Genomic DNA, 20,743 nt, shown 5'->3' with positions numbered 1-20,743 from the left:
TCTGCTGCTGTTCTTTAGGAGGAGAATGAAGTCACTGAGTTCTTTGTCACTCTGGAGAAAGATCCCCAGCAGGAAGACTTCCTGCAGGGCAGGATGCCAGGGAATCCCTACAGCAGTAATGAGCCTGGCATTGGGCCTCTCATGAGGGACATCAAGAACAAGATTTGCCAGGACTGTGACCTGGTGGCTCTGCTGGAGGATGACAGCGGCATGGAGGTGAGAATTTTCTGAGGTGTTGGGATTTCTTGCACAGACCTGTGGGATGCTGGTTTTGGGCAGCTGGTGATTGCTGGGGTGGTGATGCAACAACCTGAGCTTGTTCTTGACTTGTTCTTCTCTCCCTTTCAGCTTTTGGTGAACAACAAGATCATCAGTCTGGATCTGCCTGTGGCTGAGGTCTACAAGAAGGTGTGGTGTCCCACAAACGAGGTGTGTGTTGCCTTTGTTCATGTTAACAGCACAGAGCACCTGTCCTTCATCTCCACAAAAAAAAAAAAAATCAAAATCACACGAGTCAGGATTTATTTCCTGGCATGTTTTATTGGGTGTAACTGCTCAGCACCTTTTGGTGCTCTGTTGGGACAGATTGTGCACAGCCCTGCAACGTGCAGAGCACTGCCCCAGGTGAGCTGTGTCCTGTGTCACGTGGGACTCTTCCTGAGGAACAAACTGCCCTGGGTTCCCTTGGGGACAGAGCTGAGCTCTGTCACTGCTTTCAGAGCACATGTCACACTCCATCTGCACTCACAGGGACACCAGATTGCTCCATCACTCTATGCTTCGGGATCAACCTGAGTTACTTATGGAGAACCACTGGATGTTCTGTGCATGTCTGCACTTCTGCTCTTGTGTTTTTCATCAGGATCTCAAACACCTGACACATCCATCCTCCCAGTTTGCTCCCACTCGTGTGTGTTGTGTTTTTCATGTGAAGAAAAGGACCCAACAGCCTTAAGGGCCAGTCCACCATGTCATACTAAGCTTATTCCAGAGGGGAATGTGATCCAGACCAAGCTCTTCCTTTCCTTTCATTGTAGCCACTAAAATAAACTCCCACTGAGACCATCGGACTCAATCTTGCCCACTACAAACATATTTTTAGAGGCACTTGAGATCATAAAAATAGACTGATTTGAGATCGTAAAAAAAGACTGATTTGCCCAACATTTCTTGGTCATTCCTCATTTCCTCCTGGCCTCAAATTGCCTTTGAAACCTCAGTTTCCTGAAACCATTTGTGGGGAAGAATTCAAAGTGCCTGTTAGCAGTGAATGATGATCAAATGAGACTCATTAAGCTTTATTTCAGTAACAAAGCCTTCAGTAGTGCGAAATCAAGCCCAAAGCTTGTGACAGTGATAATTTTTTAGCACGGTACCAAGTTGGAAAGGGAAGGGAGTTGCTGTTCTGTCTGTGAGTGCTGATTTGAATTCTGATCCAGTGATCTGAAGGAAATGATCCCTGTGCTGCTCCTGGGAGCAGCCAGGAGCTGTTCCCGTGGGATGCCAGGCTGGAGCCGGCGTGCAGCTCTGCTGGTGAAAGGCAGAGTTTGCTCAGCATTCCTGTGGATGAACAGCTTTCATCTGTCTTCCTTTGTGAGCACCTCCCGGAGCTGCAGCTCGTTCCCTGCGAGCGACAGGCACACAAGAAACGCAACCTCAGGCCCCTTTTTGTTTCCCTTGTCTCTCACTGGCTTTTTTTGTTCATCTGCCGTTTTACCAGGGCCCCTGTGGTGTTAATTGCTGGTCGCCAGCGTGGCCTTTGAGCAGATCTTCCCCCCGGGGCTTTCCCTGTGCTTATGTATTTGCTGTGACATTAAGCACTGCTTATTCCACATTAGGCTTAGCACGATCCCTGACAGGTTTTCTCTTGCAAGGTCTCCTGCTCCCAAATCTGGGATTTTTCTTTTCTGCTTTTTATTCAGACCTATGGATTAAAAATGGAAAGTTTTCGTGATGTGCTGTCAGTATTTCCAGCTGGAAATGCATCTGGAAAACTGTCCCTTTCTCAGGGTAAAAGCACAGCTTTCCAGCTGTTTCATTTTAGTGATGTACTGTCTCACTGAAAGCTCATTAAATTGCCTTTCACTCCTCTTCCATTTGCCATCACTGCAGATTTTATCTGTTTGAAAGCATTCATGCAATTAGCCTGTCCTGCTTCATTTCCTGCATTTCCCAGGTATGCTGTGCCATACCCTTGGAGGAAAGGTTGCCATGGAAAGCAGGTGTTCCTCTGCAGATGAACCCATTTTCCTTGGCTGAATCTTGCACTGGTGCTAAAGGAAACCTGGAGGAGCTGTAAGGAGGAGGAGACTGTTCATTACCAGTCTGTCAATTAATTGACAATGCCAAGAAAAGCTGGACAGACCAAGGGATGAATTATTGATGTTTTTGCAGGTGGCTCTACTGTTGTTTTTAATTCATCTCAGGAAGGCGAGAATGAGGGAGTGAAAGATTTCCCTGTGTTGCCATCCTTGGGTGAAACAGCACGAGGGAGAGCTGGGGCTGGAGTGTCTGAACAGTCTGAAACCAGAACCAGGCTTGTACACAAATGCCCAGAGACACAATTAATAACCAGCTCTGTTCTTGCAGGGGGAGCCCATGAGGATCATTTACCGCATGCGGGGGTTACTGGGAGATGCAACGGAGGAATTCATCGAGTCCCTGGACTCCACCACTGGTAATGCATTTGTCTGCTGAAAGCTGGGATTAGATTTGAAATCTGAGGTTTGCTGCAGAGCAATGACATTATTATCCTCACAGCAGTGAGCTTAAAGTTGATTGACGTTGCTTTTGCTGCATTTACCTGCTTCACCTCGAGTGAAGGAGGATTTTAACAGCGCTTTAAAGCTGTGCTTCAGATGTGAGCACTTACATGGCATGGGGACCATTCTGCCCAGCCTTTCTTCATATTCCTGCTCTTAATTCTTTTCAAATTCCATACAAGTGAAGTGACTTGAATGGCTGGTAAATGTGTGTCGCTCTGCTCTCCATTTCTGCTTTCACTGCATGGGTGTGTCCCACTGTGGCTGCTCCTGTCCTCACCAGCTGTGTCTGTCCTGCAGATGAGGAGGAGGATGAGGAAGAGGTGTATAAGATGGCAGGGGTGATGGCCCCGTGTGGAGGCCTGGAGTGCATGCTCAACAGACTGACTGGCATCAAGGACTTCAAGCAGGGCCGGCACCTCTTAACTGTGAGTGTCCCTTTGGCTCCGGGCTCAGGAGTTAGGGGTGGAAACTGCCACAGACAGCCATGGGGTGTGGACAATCTCCCTTGAGCTGGAGCAGTTCTTTCTGCCTCCCAGTCCTCTTGGTTAACAATTTCTTACAAAACTTGAAGTGTGTAGAAGCTGAGGAGTTGGTAAGACTGAATCCTGTCTTGCTGGAGTGGTTGTTTTCTGCCTTGGCCTTATCTGAAAACCAAAGCAGTGCTAAGATTGATATATCTGTAAAATCCTGGTGTGTTCTGTACCCCAGAAGTCTGGAAATAAGGTATATTATTGGGTGCTTTTAGTTTCAGCAAAATCCCCCCTTCATTGTGAAGGTAGCATAAAGAATTCAGTTCCTCTCTGTATTTTGTAGGTGCTGTTAAAACTCTTCAGTTACTGTGTGAAGGTGAAAATAAATCGTCAGCAGCTCGTCAAGCCAGAAATGAACACTTTGAATGTCATGCTGGGAACTCTGAACTTGGTAAGGACAACCTGGACATCCAGAGTGTTTTTCCCATGGATTGCAATGAATTTAAGCTACTTCTGAGTGCCCTGCTGCCTTGTGACAGCTACGAGAGATGGGAAATGTTGCTGGGCTAGCACTGCAAATGATCCTTTGGATATTCCTTGTGGAATATAGGGGGAAGTGTGTGGGGCAGTTAAACCACCTGGTGTTCGGTGACTGTTCCCACCTTAAACCAGTGACTGCTGGTGTTCCAGTGCCTGCTCCCAATTAACCCAGTTAATGTTCCCATCTCTGGCAGGCTCTGGTGGCAGAGCAGGAGAGCAAGGACAGCGGAGGAGCAGCTGTGGCAGAGCAGGTGCTCAGCATCATGGAGATCATTCTGGATGAATCCAACGCCGAACCTCTGAGTGAGGACAAGGTGAGTGCCTAGGACATGTGGGGATGTTGCCTGGGATTCAAGGCTTGCAGATCCCTGCTCCCAGGGGTGCTGAGCTCCAGGAGCTGGAGGGGGAGTCTGACCCTTGGTACACTGCTGGCAGGTCTTAGCAGGCCTCGAGGAGTGCCCTGAACCAACAGCACTGCGAGGCTTCGTTAGGATGAGTCTTGCACGGTTGGGGGAGGGTTGTTAGGCACTGCTTGGATCCTTTCCTTCCTGCTTTGGGCCACAGGCCAGGGAGAGACAAGAAAAGACACAGCTTGGCCTTGTTTTTGGAGTGTTTTTGTACGTGTTGAAAACATGATTGATTTTCCAGCTAATTGAGAATAAAACTGTATCTCAACCAGACTGAGAACAAGAAGAGTTTCTCACTCATCTTTTGAAGCTGTGGGTGGATGGGAATCTGGTGTGCTTTGGGTTGGAATTACTCGATTTTTGACTGGAAAATGCTTTAACAGTAGTTGGAATAAGTCAGGTGTCAGCTGGAGGAGTTGGTACAGCCATTCCACAAGTGCTTTGGGAGTGGGGCTGGGTTTTGTTTTTATCCAGGACTAGACCTCTAACCCTTCACAACTGGAGTAGTCCACCAGCTACCACTGTGAGGATTTTCCTGTAGATTTATTCCTGAATGTAAATCCTGCTCTTCTTGCTTTCCAGGGCAACCTCCTCCTGACAGGAGACAAGGACCAGCTGGTGATGCTGCTGGACCAGATCAACAGCACCTTTGTGCGCTCCAACCTGAGCGTGCTGCAGGGGCTGCTGCGCATCATCCCCTACCTGTCCTTCGGCGAGATGGAGAAGATGCAAATCCTGGTGGATCGATTCAAGCCCTACTGCAACTTTGATAAGTATGTTGGCACAGCTAAAATCACCTCACATCAGTTGTACTCACATGTCTCTGCCTTTATTTCCTCGTTGATGCTTGCTCCAGTGTAATGCAAAGCTTCAGCTTCATTTTCTGTTTCAATTTTAAGCCTTTTTTGAGAGAAATATGTGATTTCTAGCTCGAGAAGGAGCTCTTTAGAGAGTGTTTTGAGGTGACAGGGGTCTGAGTCACTTTTCTGAGTCTCTGAGCTGGGGCAGGTACATTGTTCATCAGTGATCATATAAATGAGAATGACAGACAGAGTTACCATTTCTTCTCTTTGCTCAGGTATGATGAGGAGCACAGTGGAGATGATAAAGTTTTCCTAGATTGCTTCTGTAAAATAGCAGCAGGAATAAAGAACAACAGCAATGGCCATCAGCTAAAAGATCTCATCCTGCAGAAGGGAATTACACAGAATGCCCTGGATTACATGAAAAAGCACATTCCCAGTGCAAAGAAGTAAGAGTCACTATTTAATGTGTGTGGTTAATGTGTGTGACTGTCTTGGACATCCTCCTCTCATTCCACCCCCACGATCTCCCAAGAGATCCATGAGCAAGTGTGCATTCAGGAGCATTCAGAGCTGTGCTGCACAGCTCTGGTGAGGCAGTGCACCTATAGGGATGAGCTAAAAAGCTTGAAATCTCCCCAGTTGATACCCATCAAAGCTGATTCCTTGGAATCACAATCCTTGTGTTTCCTGCCTGTTCCTTCCTGTTGCACAGCAACAGAGTTTTTGCTGTGGCCAACTCAGGACCATAAATCCCCAGGCTGAGAGTTGGCACCAAAGCTGTTGCACAGCATGGGAGTGGGAGTGTGACTGTCCCTTCATTAATGAGCTGGGGAGGGAGCTCTGCTGCTGGCTGGGAGATGCCCTTCAGCTGCTGCCTCTTGTTTCCCATGCAGTTTGGATGCAGACATATGGAAGAAGTTCTTATCTCGCCCTGCACTTCCTTTTATCCTGCGCCTGCTCCGAGGCCTTGCGACACAGCACCCTGCAACACAGGTCAGGAGAGAGGGTCAGGAGGCAAGGGGGACATGCCTGCAGTGTCACTGTGCTTTTGGGGCTAGAACCGAGGGTTCATTCCTGTCATAGTTGGTTCTACACTGATTTTTGTTGGGTTTTGTCATCCTCACCACAGTTGGAACAGTTTTGCCCACAGCTTTTCTCTGCCAAAAGATGTCCGTTCTAATTGAAGGGAATTATTTTAGGGGGATAAAGCAGAGAGAAAATCTAGTTCTCCTGAACTTAACCTGTTACAAAAATGTGGAAGCCTGTTGGGAATCTCAAAGTAGGCATAGGTGTGGAAGCTGTTCAGGTATTCCCTGAGCAAGTTGTGCCTTTGCAGAGCATCCTCTGAGTTCTGTGTGTCACACAACAAGATTGGGAACGTGACTTTCTGTCTTTGTCTTGATGCCTTGAGCATCTGTTGAGCAGCTTTAGGCATCACCCGGAAAAGTCAGAGATTCTGACTTCAATATCTCCTCCTGCTGTGTGGTGTGAGATTGGCACAGCAATGTTAACAGAAGGTAATTATTGATAAGCTCGTTGGTGTTTAAAGACATCAATACAATGTCTTATCACAAAATAAATGTTTTATCCAACATCCCCATCTGAGCTTTTGGTAATGGCCAGTGGAGAGGCAAATTTCCCCAGTCCTATAACCAGTTTTAGGGCCCAGGAGCATTAAAAAGGGACGGGAGACACTTGTTGCAGCTCAGTGCTGCTGCCCAGCTGTCCCCATGGGATTCAAGGGGACAGTCACTGTCCCAAGCTCCCTTTTCCTGAACAGGGCACTGTGTTCCATCCCTGCCAGGTGCTAATAGGAACAGACTCCATCACCAACCTGCACAAATTGGAGCAGGTGTCGAGTGACGAAGGGATTGGGACATTGGCCGAGAACCTCCTGGAGGCACTGAGGGAACACCCCGAGGTGAACAAGAAGATCGACGCGGCGCGGAAGGAAACGCGCGCTGAGAAGAAGAGGATGGCCATGGCCATGAGGCAGAAGGCCCTGGGCACCCTGGGCATGACGGTAATGGCTGCATGCTCTGCTCCCCCAGGGGCTTTTCTTTATGTTGTGGCTCAAACTGCCACAGCAGGAAGAGTGTAAAATGATTTATTGATGGATATTGCAGAGTTCAGCCCCCAGCCTGCTTGGTGCTGCCGGGAGAGGAATACTGCTGCTGGGAAATGGGATGGGCATTCCAGTGCCAGCGGTGGGCATGGTTTGGTTTGTCACTCTTTAACGTGCTTGACTATTTCTCTCTTCCAGACAAATGAGAAGGGTCAGGTGGTGACCAAGACTGCGCTGCTTAAACAGATGGAGGAACTGATAGAGGAACCAGGACTGACCTGCTGCATCTGCCGGGAGGGATACAAGTTCCAGGTAATGGGAGCCAGAAATTCCAGGTGATTGTGGATGGGAGGTTGAGGTAATGGGAGCTAAATGTTCCAGGTGAAGGGAGATAGGAGATTCAAATTCCAGTTAATGGGAGGTAGAAGTTCCAGGTAGTGGGAGTTAAATGTTCTAGATAGTGGTGGATGGGAGATTCAGGTAATGGGAGCTAAAAGTTCCAGGTAACAATGGATGGGAGATTCAAGTTCCAGATAGTGGGAGTTAAATGTTCCAGGTAATGGTGGGTGGGAGATTCAAGTTCCAGGTGAAGGGATATGCATTTTTGGAGCCCTCTCACCTCCTAAGGAGACTTGCCAGTATCTGGCTGCACAAGGGTTGGCACTGGAAGATCAGGAGGTCTCAGGGTTGATTCTTGAGCTCAGTAATTCCAGAGGTGGTTGGGAAGTGGAAGTGTTCTTTCAGTGAAAGCTGAAAAAATACAGGATCAGTTTAAGTTTGAGCTTGGGCCTGGAAGAGGTTAAAATCAGTGTGGTGTGGAAGGGACAGGAAGTGTGAGCTGATGCAGAGCTGAGTGGTTTCTAAGGCACTGTGGTGTCCTTGCAGCCCACCAAGGTGCTGGGGATCTACACCTTCACCAAGCGTGTGGCACTGGAGGAGTTTGAGAACAAACCCCGCAAGCAGCAGGGCTACAGCACCGTGTCCCACTTCAACATCGTGCACTATGACTGTCACCTGGCAGCTGTCAGGTACCTGCTGCCCTCAGCACAGGGGCTGAGGGCCTTTCCAGGGTGGTTTGGGATCATGGCACTCACCCTGCAACTTGGGTTGGGGTGGCTTGGTTGTTGGTCACTTCCCAGACACAGGGAAGTGATCTGTTGGGGTCTGCTTTGATACTGGGCTCTGCCAAGTCCAGCACTGAGAGAAGCTGTGGAATTGTCATTTTTGGGATCATCCTGACTTGTCTGGTACTCTCTTTCTCTGCAGACTCGCTCGGGGCCGCGAGGAGTGGGAGAGTGCAGCCCTGCAGAATGCCAACACCAAGTGCAATGGGCTCCTGCCAGTGTGGGGGCCACATGTGCCAGAGTCTGCTTTTGCCACGTGCTTGGCACGGTGAGTTCAGAGGGTTCTTCCCCAGCTGCTTGCATCTGGGTGAGTCAGAGCCTTGCCACACACTCCCCTGAAATCTTGGGATCAGGGGTGGTGCAGCTGAGTCTTTGTAAAACAGAGCCATTTCAGATCCTACCATCAAGAGTGAATCTCCTAAAAAGGTGCAGGTATCTGTTTGCTCCTTGGCTTCATGTAAATAATTTCAGTGCCTCCTTAGCCCCCAGTCACTCCTGAAGATGCAGTGTTAATTCATTTGTGGCCCAGTGAGCCCCTGCTGTGCAAAAGAAACCTTCTGACAGCAGTGGATTCCCTAGTGGAGATTTCTAAAGTTCTTTTGGGTGGTAGTGAGGTACTTGAGCACCTACCTGGAGCAGGTGGAGATGCTGTTGTCAGGATTCTGGTTCACCTTGTGCTGGGTTTGTAATGTCACCTTAGAAATTTTGAACCTGACAGGGTGTAGGTGTGGATCAGATATTGGGAAGAAATTCTTCCTTGTAATGGGGTGTGCACTGGCACAAGATGCCCAGAGAAGTTATGGGTGTCTCATCCCTGGAAATGTCCAAGGTCAGGTTGGGTGGAGCTCTGAGCAACCTGGGATAGTGGAAGGTGTCCCTGCCCATGGCAGGGGGTGGCACTGGATAATCTAATGTCCCTCCAACCCAGACCATTCTGGGATGCTGTGCAAGCAGGAGTGGTAACATCCTGGAAGCATTTCAGGCAGGGAGCTGAATCCCAGCTCCTGGACATGGGAAAACAGTATTGATGAGTGGTTGCAGATGGAAATGGATTTGCCAGAGTGAGCTGGGAGCCTCCCTTTGGGGAGGTGAATCCAAGGTAGCAGGGGCTGCCTGTTGGTAGCCTGTTCATTCTTTAAAGCTGTCTGTGCAGTCCTTTCACACATTTGTGGAAGGAGGAACCCTGTGACGGTTTCCTGCTGTTTTGCAGACACAACACATACCTCCAGGAGTGCACAGGCCAGAGGGAGCCCACCTACCAGCTGAACGTGCACGACATCAAGCTGCTCTTCCTGCGCTTCGCCATGGAGCAGTCGTTCAGCATCGACACGGGCGGCGGCGGCCGGGAGAGCAACATCCACCTCATCCCCTACATCATCCACACCGTGCTCTACGTCCTCAACACGTCAGTACTGCCCTCCCGCAGCCTCTGGAAGCTGGGCTTTGCTGTGTGCACGGGGCAGGAAGGATGGGGAATCACACCAAGTTTTGGGAGGGATGGGATTGCACGTCTTAAGTAGTTGTTAAGGATTTACATTGTTGGGAGTGAAGCCTGGACATGCCGGATAACAGGGAACCTATTGAGTAAAAGCAATTGGGAATTAGCTTCTCTTTCCATTCTAGATGTAATTATTACCTCTGGGGTGAGCAACAGGGTTATTACATTAAAGAAACTCTGCCAGCTTAATTTTCTCCTGAGCAGGCAGAAGAGACACTGTGATGAAGTAATTGTTAGTTGAAAACTTGACCCTGACAGCATTTTATTCAGTGTCCAAATAACACAGTTTTGTTTCCACATTTGACACCCTGGAATTCTCCTGGAGGAGGGTTCAGGTCCATCACTTTCCTGATATTTTTAATTTTTTTTTTGGGTTATCATGATTATTTTTTACCAATAAACAGCACTACACTGAGGCTACATGGCCACATCCATAGACACCCAGATGCTTTGAAATTCATGAGCTGGTTTTGATCATGCAGAAATGGGATGCCCATATATATCCTCTCTTTGAGTAGTTAGATATTAGTAAGTAATACTAATTAGATGAGGGTATAAATATTAAAATACACACCAAGGTCACTCCAAATGCAATGCAGTGAAATCCCTCTCACTTTCCCGCCTGGAACTAATCAAGGTTTTGGCTGTAATACAATTTCTCTTTTGTTTTTAATATCTATCTCCAGATCCCTGTGCAATTGTTTTCCCAGTCCTTTGGGAGACAAATAAATGGAACTATTTGTTTCATCTTGTTAGGCTGCTGTTGGCATCACAGAGCCCAGAACCCGCTGGGCAGACATGGAAAAAGGCCTTCTGTGCTTCCCAGACAGAGTTTTTAATATTAAATGGAGAAAATAAAGAGCTACTACTTGGCTCCCAGCTGCATCTTGTAGCAGATGAAAAGGTCACACAACCCTGACAGCTTTATCTGCTGGAATGCTGCTTTGTGCCTGACAGGGAGAGTTTATTTCGCCTAAAAATCAAGGGTCTGACCTGGCTGGCGGCCTCTTCCTAGGGCAGAAGAGCCACAGATGTGGTAAAGAGTGATACAACTTCCCAAAGTCACTGTAACTCATGGTTTGTTTGCACCATCAGTTCTGGGACATCAGAACTCCTGAGAGAATCGAGCTCTGGGGGAGAGGAGAAAAATTATAAAAAAAAGTTATAAAGTATAAGCTTGTAGGAAGTACTTTCACCTTTTAGGTTTGAATTTGGCCTGTATCTGCCCATGGGGTGCTTTTGCAGTAGAGGAGTTGTATAAATTGACCCAGGTGTGGCTGTGGAGCTGCAATCACTGTGTGGTGTCCCATGAGAGGTGGTACCACTCCAAGGCACAGACAGGCTGGCCTGGCTCCATTTTTTTCTCAAAAAGAGGGAAAAATAGCTCTGCAGTGGCATTGCCTTCCGTTGGAGCAATGGCAGATGCCTGGCAAAGCTCTCTAGTGCCACACAGCTCCAAGGAAAGGGAGTTTGCTGGGCTTGTGTGATTCACTGGGAGCAAATCCTCAACCAGGGGATAAATTTGGGGAAAGCTGGTGGTGCCCACTGGGGGCAAATCCTTATTCAGGGCTGAATTTGGGGAAAGCTGGTGGTGCCCACTGGGGGAGATCCTCAACCAAGGATAAATTTGGGGAAAGCTGGTGATGCCCAGCAGTTTCCCTGTGCAGGGGCCATGGGCACAGCACCCCAGAGCAGCCTCTGAGCTTTGCCTGTGTTGCAGAACCCGAGCGACGTCGCGGGAGGAGAAGAACCTGCAGAGCTTCCTGGAGCAGCCCCGGGAGAAGTGGGTGGAGAGCGCCTTCGAGGTGGATGGGCCTCACTACTACACCGTGCTGGCCCTGCACATCTGTCCCCCGGAGAGGTGGCGAGCCATCCGTGGGGACATCCTGCGGCGCCTGCTCGTCACCTCCCACGCGCGCGTGGTGGCACCGGCGGGAGCCAGCAGGTCAGTCCTCCCTGGGCTGGGCACGGGTGGGCATGGCTGCCAGCACTGCTCCTGGTGCTGTCATGGGGCCACAGGGGTCACTGGCACAGTCACAGTTCAGGTCACTGTCACAGGGCCACTCGTGTCACTGGCACAGCTTGTGTCCCCACCACAGAGCCACTTGTGTCAGTCACAGCTTGTGTCACTGGCACAGAGCTGCAGTGACTGTCACAGAGCTGTTTGTGTTACTGTCACACCGTCACAGAGCCACAGTGACAGTCACAGAGCTGTTTGTGTCACTGTCACAGAGCCACTTGTGTCACTGTCACAGTCACAGAGCCGTTTGTGTCACAGTCACAGAGCCGTTTGTGTCACTGTCACAGAGCCGTTTGTGTCACAGTCACAGAGCCGTTTGTGTCACTGTCACAGAGCCGCTTGTGTCACAGTCACAGAGCCGCTTGTGTCACTGTCACAGAGCTGCTGGTGTCACTGTCGCAGTCACAGAGCCGTTTGTGTCACTGTCACAGAGCCACTCGTGTCACTGTCACAGTCACAGAGCCATTTGTGTCACAGTCACAGAGCCACTCGTGTCACAGTCACAGAGCCGCTTGTGTCACTGTCACAGAGCTGCTGGTGTCACTGTCGCAGTCACAGAGCCGTTTGTGTCACTGTCACAGAGCCACTCGTGTCACTGTCACAGTCACAGAGCCATTTGTGTCACAGTCACAGAGCCACTCGTGTCACAGTCACAGAGCCGCTTGTGTCACTGTCACAGAGCTGCTGGTGTCACTGTCGCAGTCACAGAGCCGTTTGTGTCACTGTCACAGAGCCACTCGTGTCACTGTCACAGTCACAGAGCCATTTGTGTCACAGTCACAGAGCCACTCGTGTCACAGTCACAGAGCCGCTTGTGTCACTGTCACAGAGCTGCTGGTGTCACTGTCGCAGTCACAGAGCCGTTTGTGTCACTGTCACAGAGCCGTTTGTGTCACTGTCACAGAGCCACTCATGTCACTGTCACAGTCACAGAGCCGTTTGTGTCACTGTCACAGAGCCATTTGTGTCACTGTCACAGAGCCATTTGTGTCACTGTCACTGTCACAGAGCCGTTTGTGTCACTGTCACAGAGCCGTTTATGTCACAGTCACAGAGCCACTCGTGTCACAGTCACAGAGCCGCTTGTGTCACTGTCACTGTCACAGAGCTGCTGGTGTCACTGTCGCAGTCACAGAGCTGTTTGTGTCCCTGTCACACTGTCACAGCCACTCGTGTCACTGTCACTGTCATAGAGCTGCTGGTGTCACTGTCACAGAGCCCCTCGCAGCCCCTGGGGTGTGTGTAGTTTACACCAGGTATTAACCCCTGTGGGTAACCTTTGCCCTCAGTGCTGCAGAGCTGCACAGTCCCAGCCTGGGCTGGGCTGGGTTGGGCTGAGAAGGACCCTAAAGCACTTCCAGTGCCACGCCTGCCAGGACAGGGACATCCCAGAGCCCAGGGTGCTCCCAGCCCTGCCCAGCCTGGCCCTGCAGGGCTGTGTTGCCTTTTTCAGCCTAGAAATGAAACTCGAGATCATTTGAGTCGAGGAGCTCATAGAAAAGTGGATCTTTCTTGCAGCTCCAGGGGCACTTCTGGAAGAACATCCACAAAAGCCAAACCCCACAGGGGTGAATCCAGTTTGATAGGTTGGAGGAAATGAGCAGAATTGATAAAAAGCACCAGTTGGGAGGACAAGTGGTGATGCAGCTGCACCCCAGGCTGGGATGAGCAGGAGCTTTAATTCCAGGTGTTCCTGGATCAATGGGCTGATCCATGGAAACGATGCTTTCCCTCCTTCCTCCCCCCTGAGCACTGCAGCAGCTCCAGCCATGAGCTTTCTCTGAGCTGTGCCTCACTCCCTATTTGCCTCCTTAAAGAAGCTCTTTCTGGGCCCTTTTGATCAGTGCTCCAGTGTCCCTCAAATAGAAAAGTAGAAATAGAAATCAAATGCCATTGCTTTTAAAAAAGAAAAAAAAAGTCAATAGCAGCTGTCAAGCACTTGAAGCACAAGAATAAGTGGCTGTGCCTGCCTGACAAAGGCACATATTTCCAGAGAGGGAAAGGGAATTCCAGTTTCTGAAAGGATGATTTGAAATAGCTGTCATAATTAGGAAGCAATTCATTATTATTCTAAGTCGCCTTAAAGGGCATTCTTGTGCTGATGACATTAATTAGGTGTTTGATAAAGTCATTACATTGTAGTTGCACAAACCCAGCATGAACCAGTGCTCTTGGAAAAGGGAGAGAGCCCTGGAATTGGCTCCCCTATTGATCTCTGTGCTGCTTTCAAGCTCAGCCTGGCTCCTGTTTCCTATTCCCCTTTCCCTGAATCCTGGGAAGGGGAGGTCTGACAGATCCAGGGGATCCTGGAGGCACAGGGGTGTGCAGCTCTTGCTGTGGATTTGCTGCTCTTTAAACCCTCACTCCATGGTTCTGCTCCTTCCCCAAGCTCGTGTGTAATAAAAGCATCTTGGAACAGGCAGAGCCAGGAACTTCCAGCTAAAGCATCCAATCTCTGGAATTTCAGGGGAAAACACTCAGAAATAGTGCTCGGGAATTATGTCAAGGTTTATTCAAGGGCTTTTTTTAATCTCTGGAGACTAAGAGAGCACAAAGCCTCCCTCTGATAAAGCCTCTCAGAAATAGCAATATGGCAATTCTGATTTCCGAGGTCTGTGCTTATTTATTCTTGTGGAAAATCAGGAAGAGGGCGATGGGTGGTGAAATGCTCTGCAGATAAGTTCCAATATCTTGAATTTGAATTTGTAGGCTGAGGCAGAGAGGAAGCCACTGGCTGTGACACCAGGGTAATGTCTGCATGCAAAGGATTAAAATTAGCATTCCACAGCCAGGGTGGTGTCTGGGAGCAGCTCTGTTCTGAGAACACTGGGGTGAAGGTTGGGGACACTCAAGGAGTCGCTGCTACCTGTGCATCTCAAAAAGGGACAGGAGGCACTGCAGGAACCCACAGGGCACCTCAGGATCCACTGGTGGTCTGAACCATCCTGTAATTCCCAGGGAGCTGCAGCAAAGCTCTGCATTGCTTCATTCCAAGCCCCACACATTCCCTGTCCCCTGGGAAGGTGCCCATCCAGCTCCTCAGCTGGGCCAGGCAGTGCCAGGTTTGGGGAGAATCAAGCCAAAAAGGGCTTCTGGCTCTGCCAGGAGTGATGGTGCCACACCTACTGGTTGGGAGAAAGGCTCAGCACCTCCCTTGTTTTGGAAACACTTCCTATTTAAACCCGAAGGTGAAATTACTGGAATGATCTGAGTTCCGGGTTTGTTCTTTTTTTGTGAATGTAATTTACAGATTCCAAAGGACCGAATCGAGTGTTCATTGTTACTGAACCAAGAGTTCTGGCTAAAAATGTCCTATAGATGTTTCTCAGTGTAGCTTTCATCTGGAGTTTGGGAGGAAAAGATCCTTTTGATTTTTTTTCCATTTGCTCCTGACTGTGACCTTTCTCAGACACTCCTGAGGGAAGTGAGGCTTCCCCAGTGTCCATGTCTGGCTCTGTGCTGGCAGTCCCTGTCCAGCTGCTGGAATTGCTCCCAGGAATGAGGCACAGCAGCTCTGCCATCAAACAGCTGCTCCAGAAGGTGACTACAGCCCTAAATCACAAGGGCCTTTTAGTTTTCAATTAAAGGAGCAGGCTCCAATTAGATCAAACCCATTCACATGAAAAGAAAAGTCTGGCTGGCAGTGTTTGGGAGGCCAGAATTAGCCTCGCTCTAAGTTGCTCTTCATCCCGTGGAAATTTAGTCACCTTTACTAATTGGTTTTCCTTTAAATAATTAAGCTGAGCTGCCCCAGCAGGCTGCCACCTACTGTGATGTCTGTTTTAAGGGCACACACACAAATGGAGCCTTTAATAAAAGCAGCAAAATGTTCCTTTCCCCCCAAAAAAACCCCCAAGCTGGGGCAGTTTGCAGTTGTGTTCCCCTATTGTGTTGCTGACCTGCAGCAGCTGAGCTGGCCCTGGATGGATAAAAAAGGGCTTTTTGTTTTTCCAAAGCTCTGAGGTGTTGAGCAGGAAGCAGCATGTGATGGGGCAGATGTACCTGAGGAACACAGGCAAGAAAATTCCAAACCCATTAGAGCTGCTGGCAGGAGGTTCCGCCTTGCCAGAACCTGTTTGTGATTAATCCTGCAGACTTTGGGAGCTGCTGCTGTCCTTTTAGGGCATTCCTTGTGCTCCAAATCCAGATTCTGCATTTCCAGGAGAAGTCCTTTCCTGGCAGGAGAATAACCAAGGAGATGTTACATGGAAATTCCTCCATTTCTTTGAGGACAGGATATTTTCCTCAGAATCCTGCAGAAATTCTTTGATGAGTGAGAAGCACAAATGTGTTCCCTGTCACTGGAGACCTGGATTTAGGCATTCCTGCAGGAATCTGCTGTTCTCCAAGCAGTGAACACCCAAACAAGGACTAGACATTGTTTTTTCCTACTCTGCTGTTGCCTTCCTGTGCAGTCTTAGCCCTGCACTCCCTTTATGCTCATTTCCTTCCTGTGCAATAAGGTTTTAGTGGCAAACCTGCGCAGCTGGAGCAGAGTGACTTCCCAGCCTCGGGAGTTGTCGCTCAGGGAATCCTCAGGTGCTCAGCATGTGTTCCATGCCCAGCAGAGCTCCCTCAGAGCCATTCCCTGCCTGTCCCTGCTAGGCTCTGGGGCCATTCCATGCTGTTCATCAGGTGGCTTATCTCTGATGATCCCCTCGTGAAGGGATTCATTAACCCCAGGCTGATTTCCTTCTCGCAGACTGGCAGACAAGGCTGTGAAGGAATACGCCACGTACCGCTCGGGTCTGCTCTTCTGGGCGCTTGTAGATCTCATTTACAACATGTTCAAGGTAAGGAAAGCTCTGCAATTCCAGTGCAGCTCTGGCAGCTTTCTCACCCCAGCAGTTGCAGGAGTTGGAAATAGAAGGCAAAGTTTGAAGCTGCTTTTTCCGAGATCCTTGGAAACAAAACTGCACAGAATCTCAGGATGGTTTGGCTGGGAAGAGACCTTAAAGCTGATCCAGTGCCACCCCTGCCATGGCAGGGACACCTTCCACTGTCCCAGGGTGCTCCAAGCCCTGTCCAGCCTGGCCTTGGATACTTCCAGGGATTGGGGATCCACGGCTTCTCTGGACACCCTGTGCCAGAGCCTCCCCACCCTCCCGGGGAAGAATTTTTTCCTTCTTCCTTTGTCTCCTTCACCTTGTGAAAGCAGAAAGGCCAGAGGAGGCTGTCTGTGCTCATTGTACCCCTTGCAGCTGAAGCATTGAGAGACTTTCCCAGTTGGCAGCACTACTGTATTGTGTATTTGCTTATTTTTCCTGTTCATTGTTCATGGAAGGAAGGACATTCAAAGCTGTGCCAGGGAAATGGTTGGGTGAGGAAGGAGGTAGGGGCAGAAAGAAACCTGCACCTTCCAGGGAGGGTTCAGTACTCAGGGTGAGAAAATGCCTGTGACCTTGTTTCGTGCTGTGAAAAAAGATCATGAAGTTGCAGATGGGGAATTTTTTTTCTGTGTTGGTTGTTTGCATGAGGCAGGGATGGAAATCCAGGAGCAATGGGAGAAGGCACCAGGATTGTTTTTTGTTATTTTTAATTAAATACTTACTTTTGGGGCTGATTTGGTGTCCTTGTCCCCTGCCAGAAGGTGCCTACCAGTAACACAGAGGGAGGCTGGTCCTTCTCTCTGGCCGAGTTCATCCGCCACAACGACATGCCAATCCACGAGGCTGCAGACAAGGCCCTGAAAACCTTCCAGGAGGAATTCATGCCAGTGGAAACGTTTTCTGAGTTTTTGGATGTGGCTGGTGAGTGTTTGCCTGCCCTTTTATAGGCTGCCTCGTGATGGGAGGCAGCAGCATTCCTGTAGCTCGTGGGGATGGACAGGGAGAGCAGAGACAGCAGCACTGCCCAGCCTCACCTGGAGAGTCCCAAAGGGTTCACACCTGAGCAGCCCCAGCAGGAAAATCCCTCCCACCTGATCCTGCAGCCCCCCTGCTCTGTTAAACATCTGTAGCACAGCTGGAAGGGGTTTTGGGGGTCTGTGGTTGAATAAGTGTGACCAGGAGGCAGCAGTTGGGTGCAGCCAGAGCTCCTGCCTGGGATTTGGTACCTGCAGGAGTCAGGAGATGCTGAAAAGGTGTAGGGAAGCTCTTCCTTCTCTCCAGATCTGTGTCCCAGGCCAGTCCAGCACAGCAGGGCTGGATCCCCATGGCTGCACAGGAGCAACTTCCATATGGATTTAATGTCCACATTTCAGTCCCTCCTGCACACACCCAGCAGGGCTTTACCCTCCTCGTGTCCAGCCTTAAAATAACCCCGCAGCTGTCAGCAGCTCACACATGGCCCAGCACAGAGCCCTCGAGGGGGCAGAACCAGCAGCCTCGTGGGGCTCATTCTTCTCTTTTCTTCTGTTCAAAGGACTCTTGTCAGAAATCAACGATCCCGACAGCTTCCTCAAGGATCTCCTCAACTCCATCCCCTGAGCCGCCAGCACGGAGAAGCTTTGGGCAGAGCCTCCATCGCTTGCCTTCCACCCCTGTGTCCCTCCTCGTGCAGTCTGTCCCTTCCCCGAGGAGTGCTGCAGTTTTTTGTTGGATTTATTTTCCTTTTTTTTTTCTTTTTGGTTTTTTTTTGTTTTTTATTTTCTACAATTTTTCTTCATGGAGTGATTTGGAATTTAGATTTGTTTTATCTTGTGTTTCAGCGCTTCTATCTGTAAAGCCTTGTGCATTCGAGCTGTTTGAAAGAACTTGTACAGAGAGGAATCCAAACCAGTAAATCTTAAATGCTTTAGTGTGCACCTCTTTGAAGTTAAATAAACCGAACAAATGGGTAAGCTGGGTTTGACTGGTGCTTGAACCAGGCAGGAGCCGAAATGCCAAGTTCTCTGTCCCATTTTCTTCCGGAGCTGCTGCTCTGTCCAGCCCTTGGGCTGAGCCAGGAGCCCCAGGAGGCAGCAGCTCCTCGAGGGAGCAGCCAGTTCTGGGTGGGACAGGAGCCTCAGGGATTGTGTTCTGCAAGGACAACGTTTCCTCCCCCTCCCCTGTCCTGGCCGTGGGGTGTCCAGCTCTGTCCTGGCTGTGCTCCCCAGGGCTGGACACAAAGCACGTGGTGCCTCCGTGGCCTCTCTCGGAGGGAAGGGCTTCTCACATCCCTGCTGTGTCTCTGGGAACCTTCCAGCTGCAGCCAGCGCCTGCCCAGGAGCTCTGCACATCCCCAGAGCTCTGTCCTGCTCCTCTACATGCCCTGCCCTGAGCCCAGCCCTGCGGGGACAGCCCTGCCCTGCTCCCACCCGTGCATGCTGGTACCTCCCCTGGCACAGCCCTGCTGTAACCAGCTGACACCTGCTGAGGCTGGAATCTAATAAAGCTTTCCCTGGCTTCCTCGTCTCTGTTTGAACTTGAATTTCCTAGCACAGTCCCATCCCAGAAATAATAATAATAATTTCAGAGGCTGAATGACTCGCCAGCCCATTTGGTGCCTGCTGTCAGTGTTGGCAATTAGGGGGGTGAGGGTGCAGTGTTTTTGTTCTCACCTCTGTGGGGGCTGATGTCACTCCTGGCAGCTGAAATTGCTGCTGAGGAGAAGAACTGAGCAGGAAATGCTGTGGAAAGGTTGGGCTTGGTGTCCCACAAGGGCTGTGGGTGGGTTGGGGGCTCTGTCTGGCTCTGTGAGGTGCAGGAGGGGCTGCTGTAGGGTTGGCTCTCTGCAGCAGCAATCCTGCACCTCTCCTGCCCCGAAACCACATCAAAGAGCAAACAGCTGGCTGTGAGAGCCCTGGAGCTCAGAGCTAACTGCTCTGTGCACACAGCAGCTCTGCTGGCCAGGGGGGTGCAGGAGTCACTCCTGGCACTGCTGGGCAGCCTGGGCAGAGCTGTTAGTGACGCTGGGGTCAGTGACCTCCCAGAGCCTCCTGACCTCGGCAGCAGCAGGGCAGCAGGAGCCCTGGGGTTGTGGCTGTGGCTCTGAATGCTCTTCCAGCACTGTGCAGGACAAACCCCAGCATGTTCTGAACCCATCTGTGTATGGTTAGTGCTGAAATCCACATGTGAGGTTTGGGGAGCTGGGGGAGCACCAGGCTGCCTTCCCTCCCTACCCAGGGTCTGTCCTGACAAAACCAGAGCTTTTCCCCTGCAGCCCCAGCCTTGGGGTGCCCAGCAGCCCCTCAGCTCCTCCGTAGCTTTGCCCCCTGGCCAGGGAAGGACATCACCCTTGGCAGGACCTTCTGCAGCTTCCCCAGCCAGGGAGCTTCAGCACAGCTCTGCTTTTGGCCGAGGGAAATCCTGGTTTGCTCCACTTGTGCTCACACAGGTCTTCCAAAACAGCCTCTGCTCTTGCAGGAGCTGGTGAGGTTTATTCCAGGCAAATCCCTGGGTTTCTCCCCCTTCCCTTGGCTCAGCAGATCCTCAGGGTTCCCAGAGCAGAAGGTGGTCTCTGATTGTTCAGCATTAATGACAGTGAGGGGGTCTTGGAGGGAGGTGTTAAACTCTGTTCTTACCAACACCCTCAATCAGCTCCCCAGAGCTGCTCTGGGTGATTTTGCCAAGGCCCAGAGGTGTATTTTGGAAAATAAAGGTTGCGTGGAGCCTCTCTGCCTGAGCACAGCAGGGTTGTGATTTATGGACAAGACAGAGCTGGAAAGGAGGTGGGAAGATCCTGATGGTGCTTCATGGAGCAGATTGGCTTGGGGGGGACTGGAGGAGACAGCAACAGCTCCAGAAGTGCTAGCGAGGGACAGGGACAAGGGAAAAGTGTTTTGGAAAGTTCTGCCCAATCCAGGCCACACAGAGAGGCTCTGACAATCCCATGCTGCACAAATGCAAAGAGCTCCAGGCTCCAAAACCCCCAGGACTGGGGCTGTGAAGTCAGAAAAGACTTTGGGGAGTTTGTTACTTAAATTAGGAATGAGAAGACTGAGGGAAAATGCCTCAAAATGGATGAAATTCCTCAATGTGATGAACTGAATCATGAGCTGAACAGTCAACCCCCTCTCAGAAAAAGCTAGTTTATTTGCCAAAGATATTTTTTGGGGGAAAAGGTCCTTTGGGGTGCAGGAGAGCCTGGATGAACTGTAGGATGGCTTTGAACCTGACTGTGGGCAGG

The 20,743-nt window shown here is 50.2% G+C and overlaps 2 protein-coding genes across 6 annotated transcripts in view; both read left to right on the top strand.

Annotated features, from left to right (window-relative positions):
- Positions 1-18,476, top strand: part of UBR4 (ubiquitin protein ligase E3 component n-recognin 4) — an 80,121-nt gene extending 61,645 nt beyond the window's left edge. For all 5 annotated transcript variants that reach the window (XM_085079876.1, XM_085079875.1, XM_085079874.1 and 2 more), the window contains 18 exons: positions 19-216; positions 349-429; positions 2,590-2,677; positions 3,063-3,190; positions 3,579-3,686; positions 3,970-4,089; positions 4,765-4,955; positions 5,261-5,434; positions 5,882-5,981; positions 6,793-7,011; positions 7,252-7,365; positions 7,939-8,081; positions 8,320-8,445; positions 9,388-9,582; positions 11,396-11,620; positions 16,398-16,488; positions 17,283-17,445; positions 18,059-18,476. In XM_085079876.1, coding sequence (XP_084936002.1) covers positions 19-216; positions 349-429; positions 2,590-2,677; positions 3,063-3,190; positions 3,579-3,686; positions 3,970-4,089; positions 4,765-4,955; positions 5,261-5,434; positions 5,882-5,981; positions 6,793-7,011; positions 7,252-7,365; positions 7,939-8,081; positions 8,320-8,445; positions 9,388-9,582; positions 11,396-11,620; positions 16,398-16,488; positions 17,283-17,445; positions 18,059-18,123 — 2,529 coding nt within the window. In that variant the 3' untranslated portion in view covers positions 18,124-18,476. The remainder of the gene's footprint in view (positions 1-18; positions 217-348; positions 430-2,589; positions 2,678-3,062; positions 3,191-3,578; positions 3,687-3,969; positions 4,090-4,764; positions 4,956-5,260; positions 5,435-5,881; positions 5,982-6,792; positions 7,012-7,251; positions 7,366-7,938; positions 8,082-8,319; positions 8,446-9,387; positions 9,583-11,395; positions 11,621-16,397; positions 16,489-17,282; positions 17,446-18,058) is intronic.
- On the top strand, positions 11,653-16,390 carry LOC146428411 (uncharacterized). Its single transcript, XM_085079877.1, has 2 exons — positions 11,653-12,586; positions 12,833-16,390. Exons 1-2 carry the CDS (start codon positions 11,653-11,655, stop codon positions 12,886-12,888), a joined length of 990 nt encoding a protein of 329 aa, XP_084936003.1. The 3' UTR covers positions 12,889-16,390.
- Positions 18,477-20,743: the final 2,267 nt, after the last annotated feature.

This window comes from Lichenostomus cassidix, chromosome 21 (genome assembly GCF_008360975.1).
Source record: "Lichenostomus cassidix isolate B80296 chromosome 21, HeHo_3.0, whole genome shotgun sequence".
NCBI lineage: Eukaryota > Metazoa > Chordata > Aves > Passeriformes > Meliphagidae > Lichenostomus > Lichenostomus cassidix.
This window is presented reverse-complemented; position numbering and strand designations above follow the sequence as displayed.

Bases quoted from the DNA above. Each gene is read 5' to 3' on its own strand.
- LOC146428411 (XM_085079877.1), top strand. From the start codon at position 11,653: ATGGCTGCCAGCACTGCTCCTGGTGCTGTCATGGGGCCACAGGGGTCA. The intron at 12,587-12,832 runs GTCACTGTCACA...GCAGTCACAGAG, and splicing joins ACTGTCACAGAGCCGTTTGT to CTGTTTGTGTCCCTGTCACA.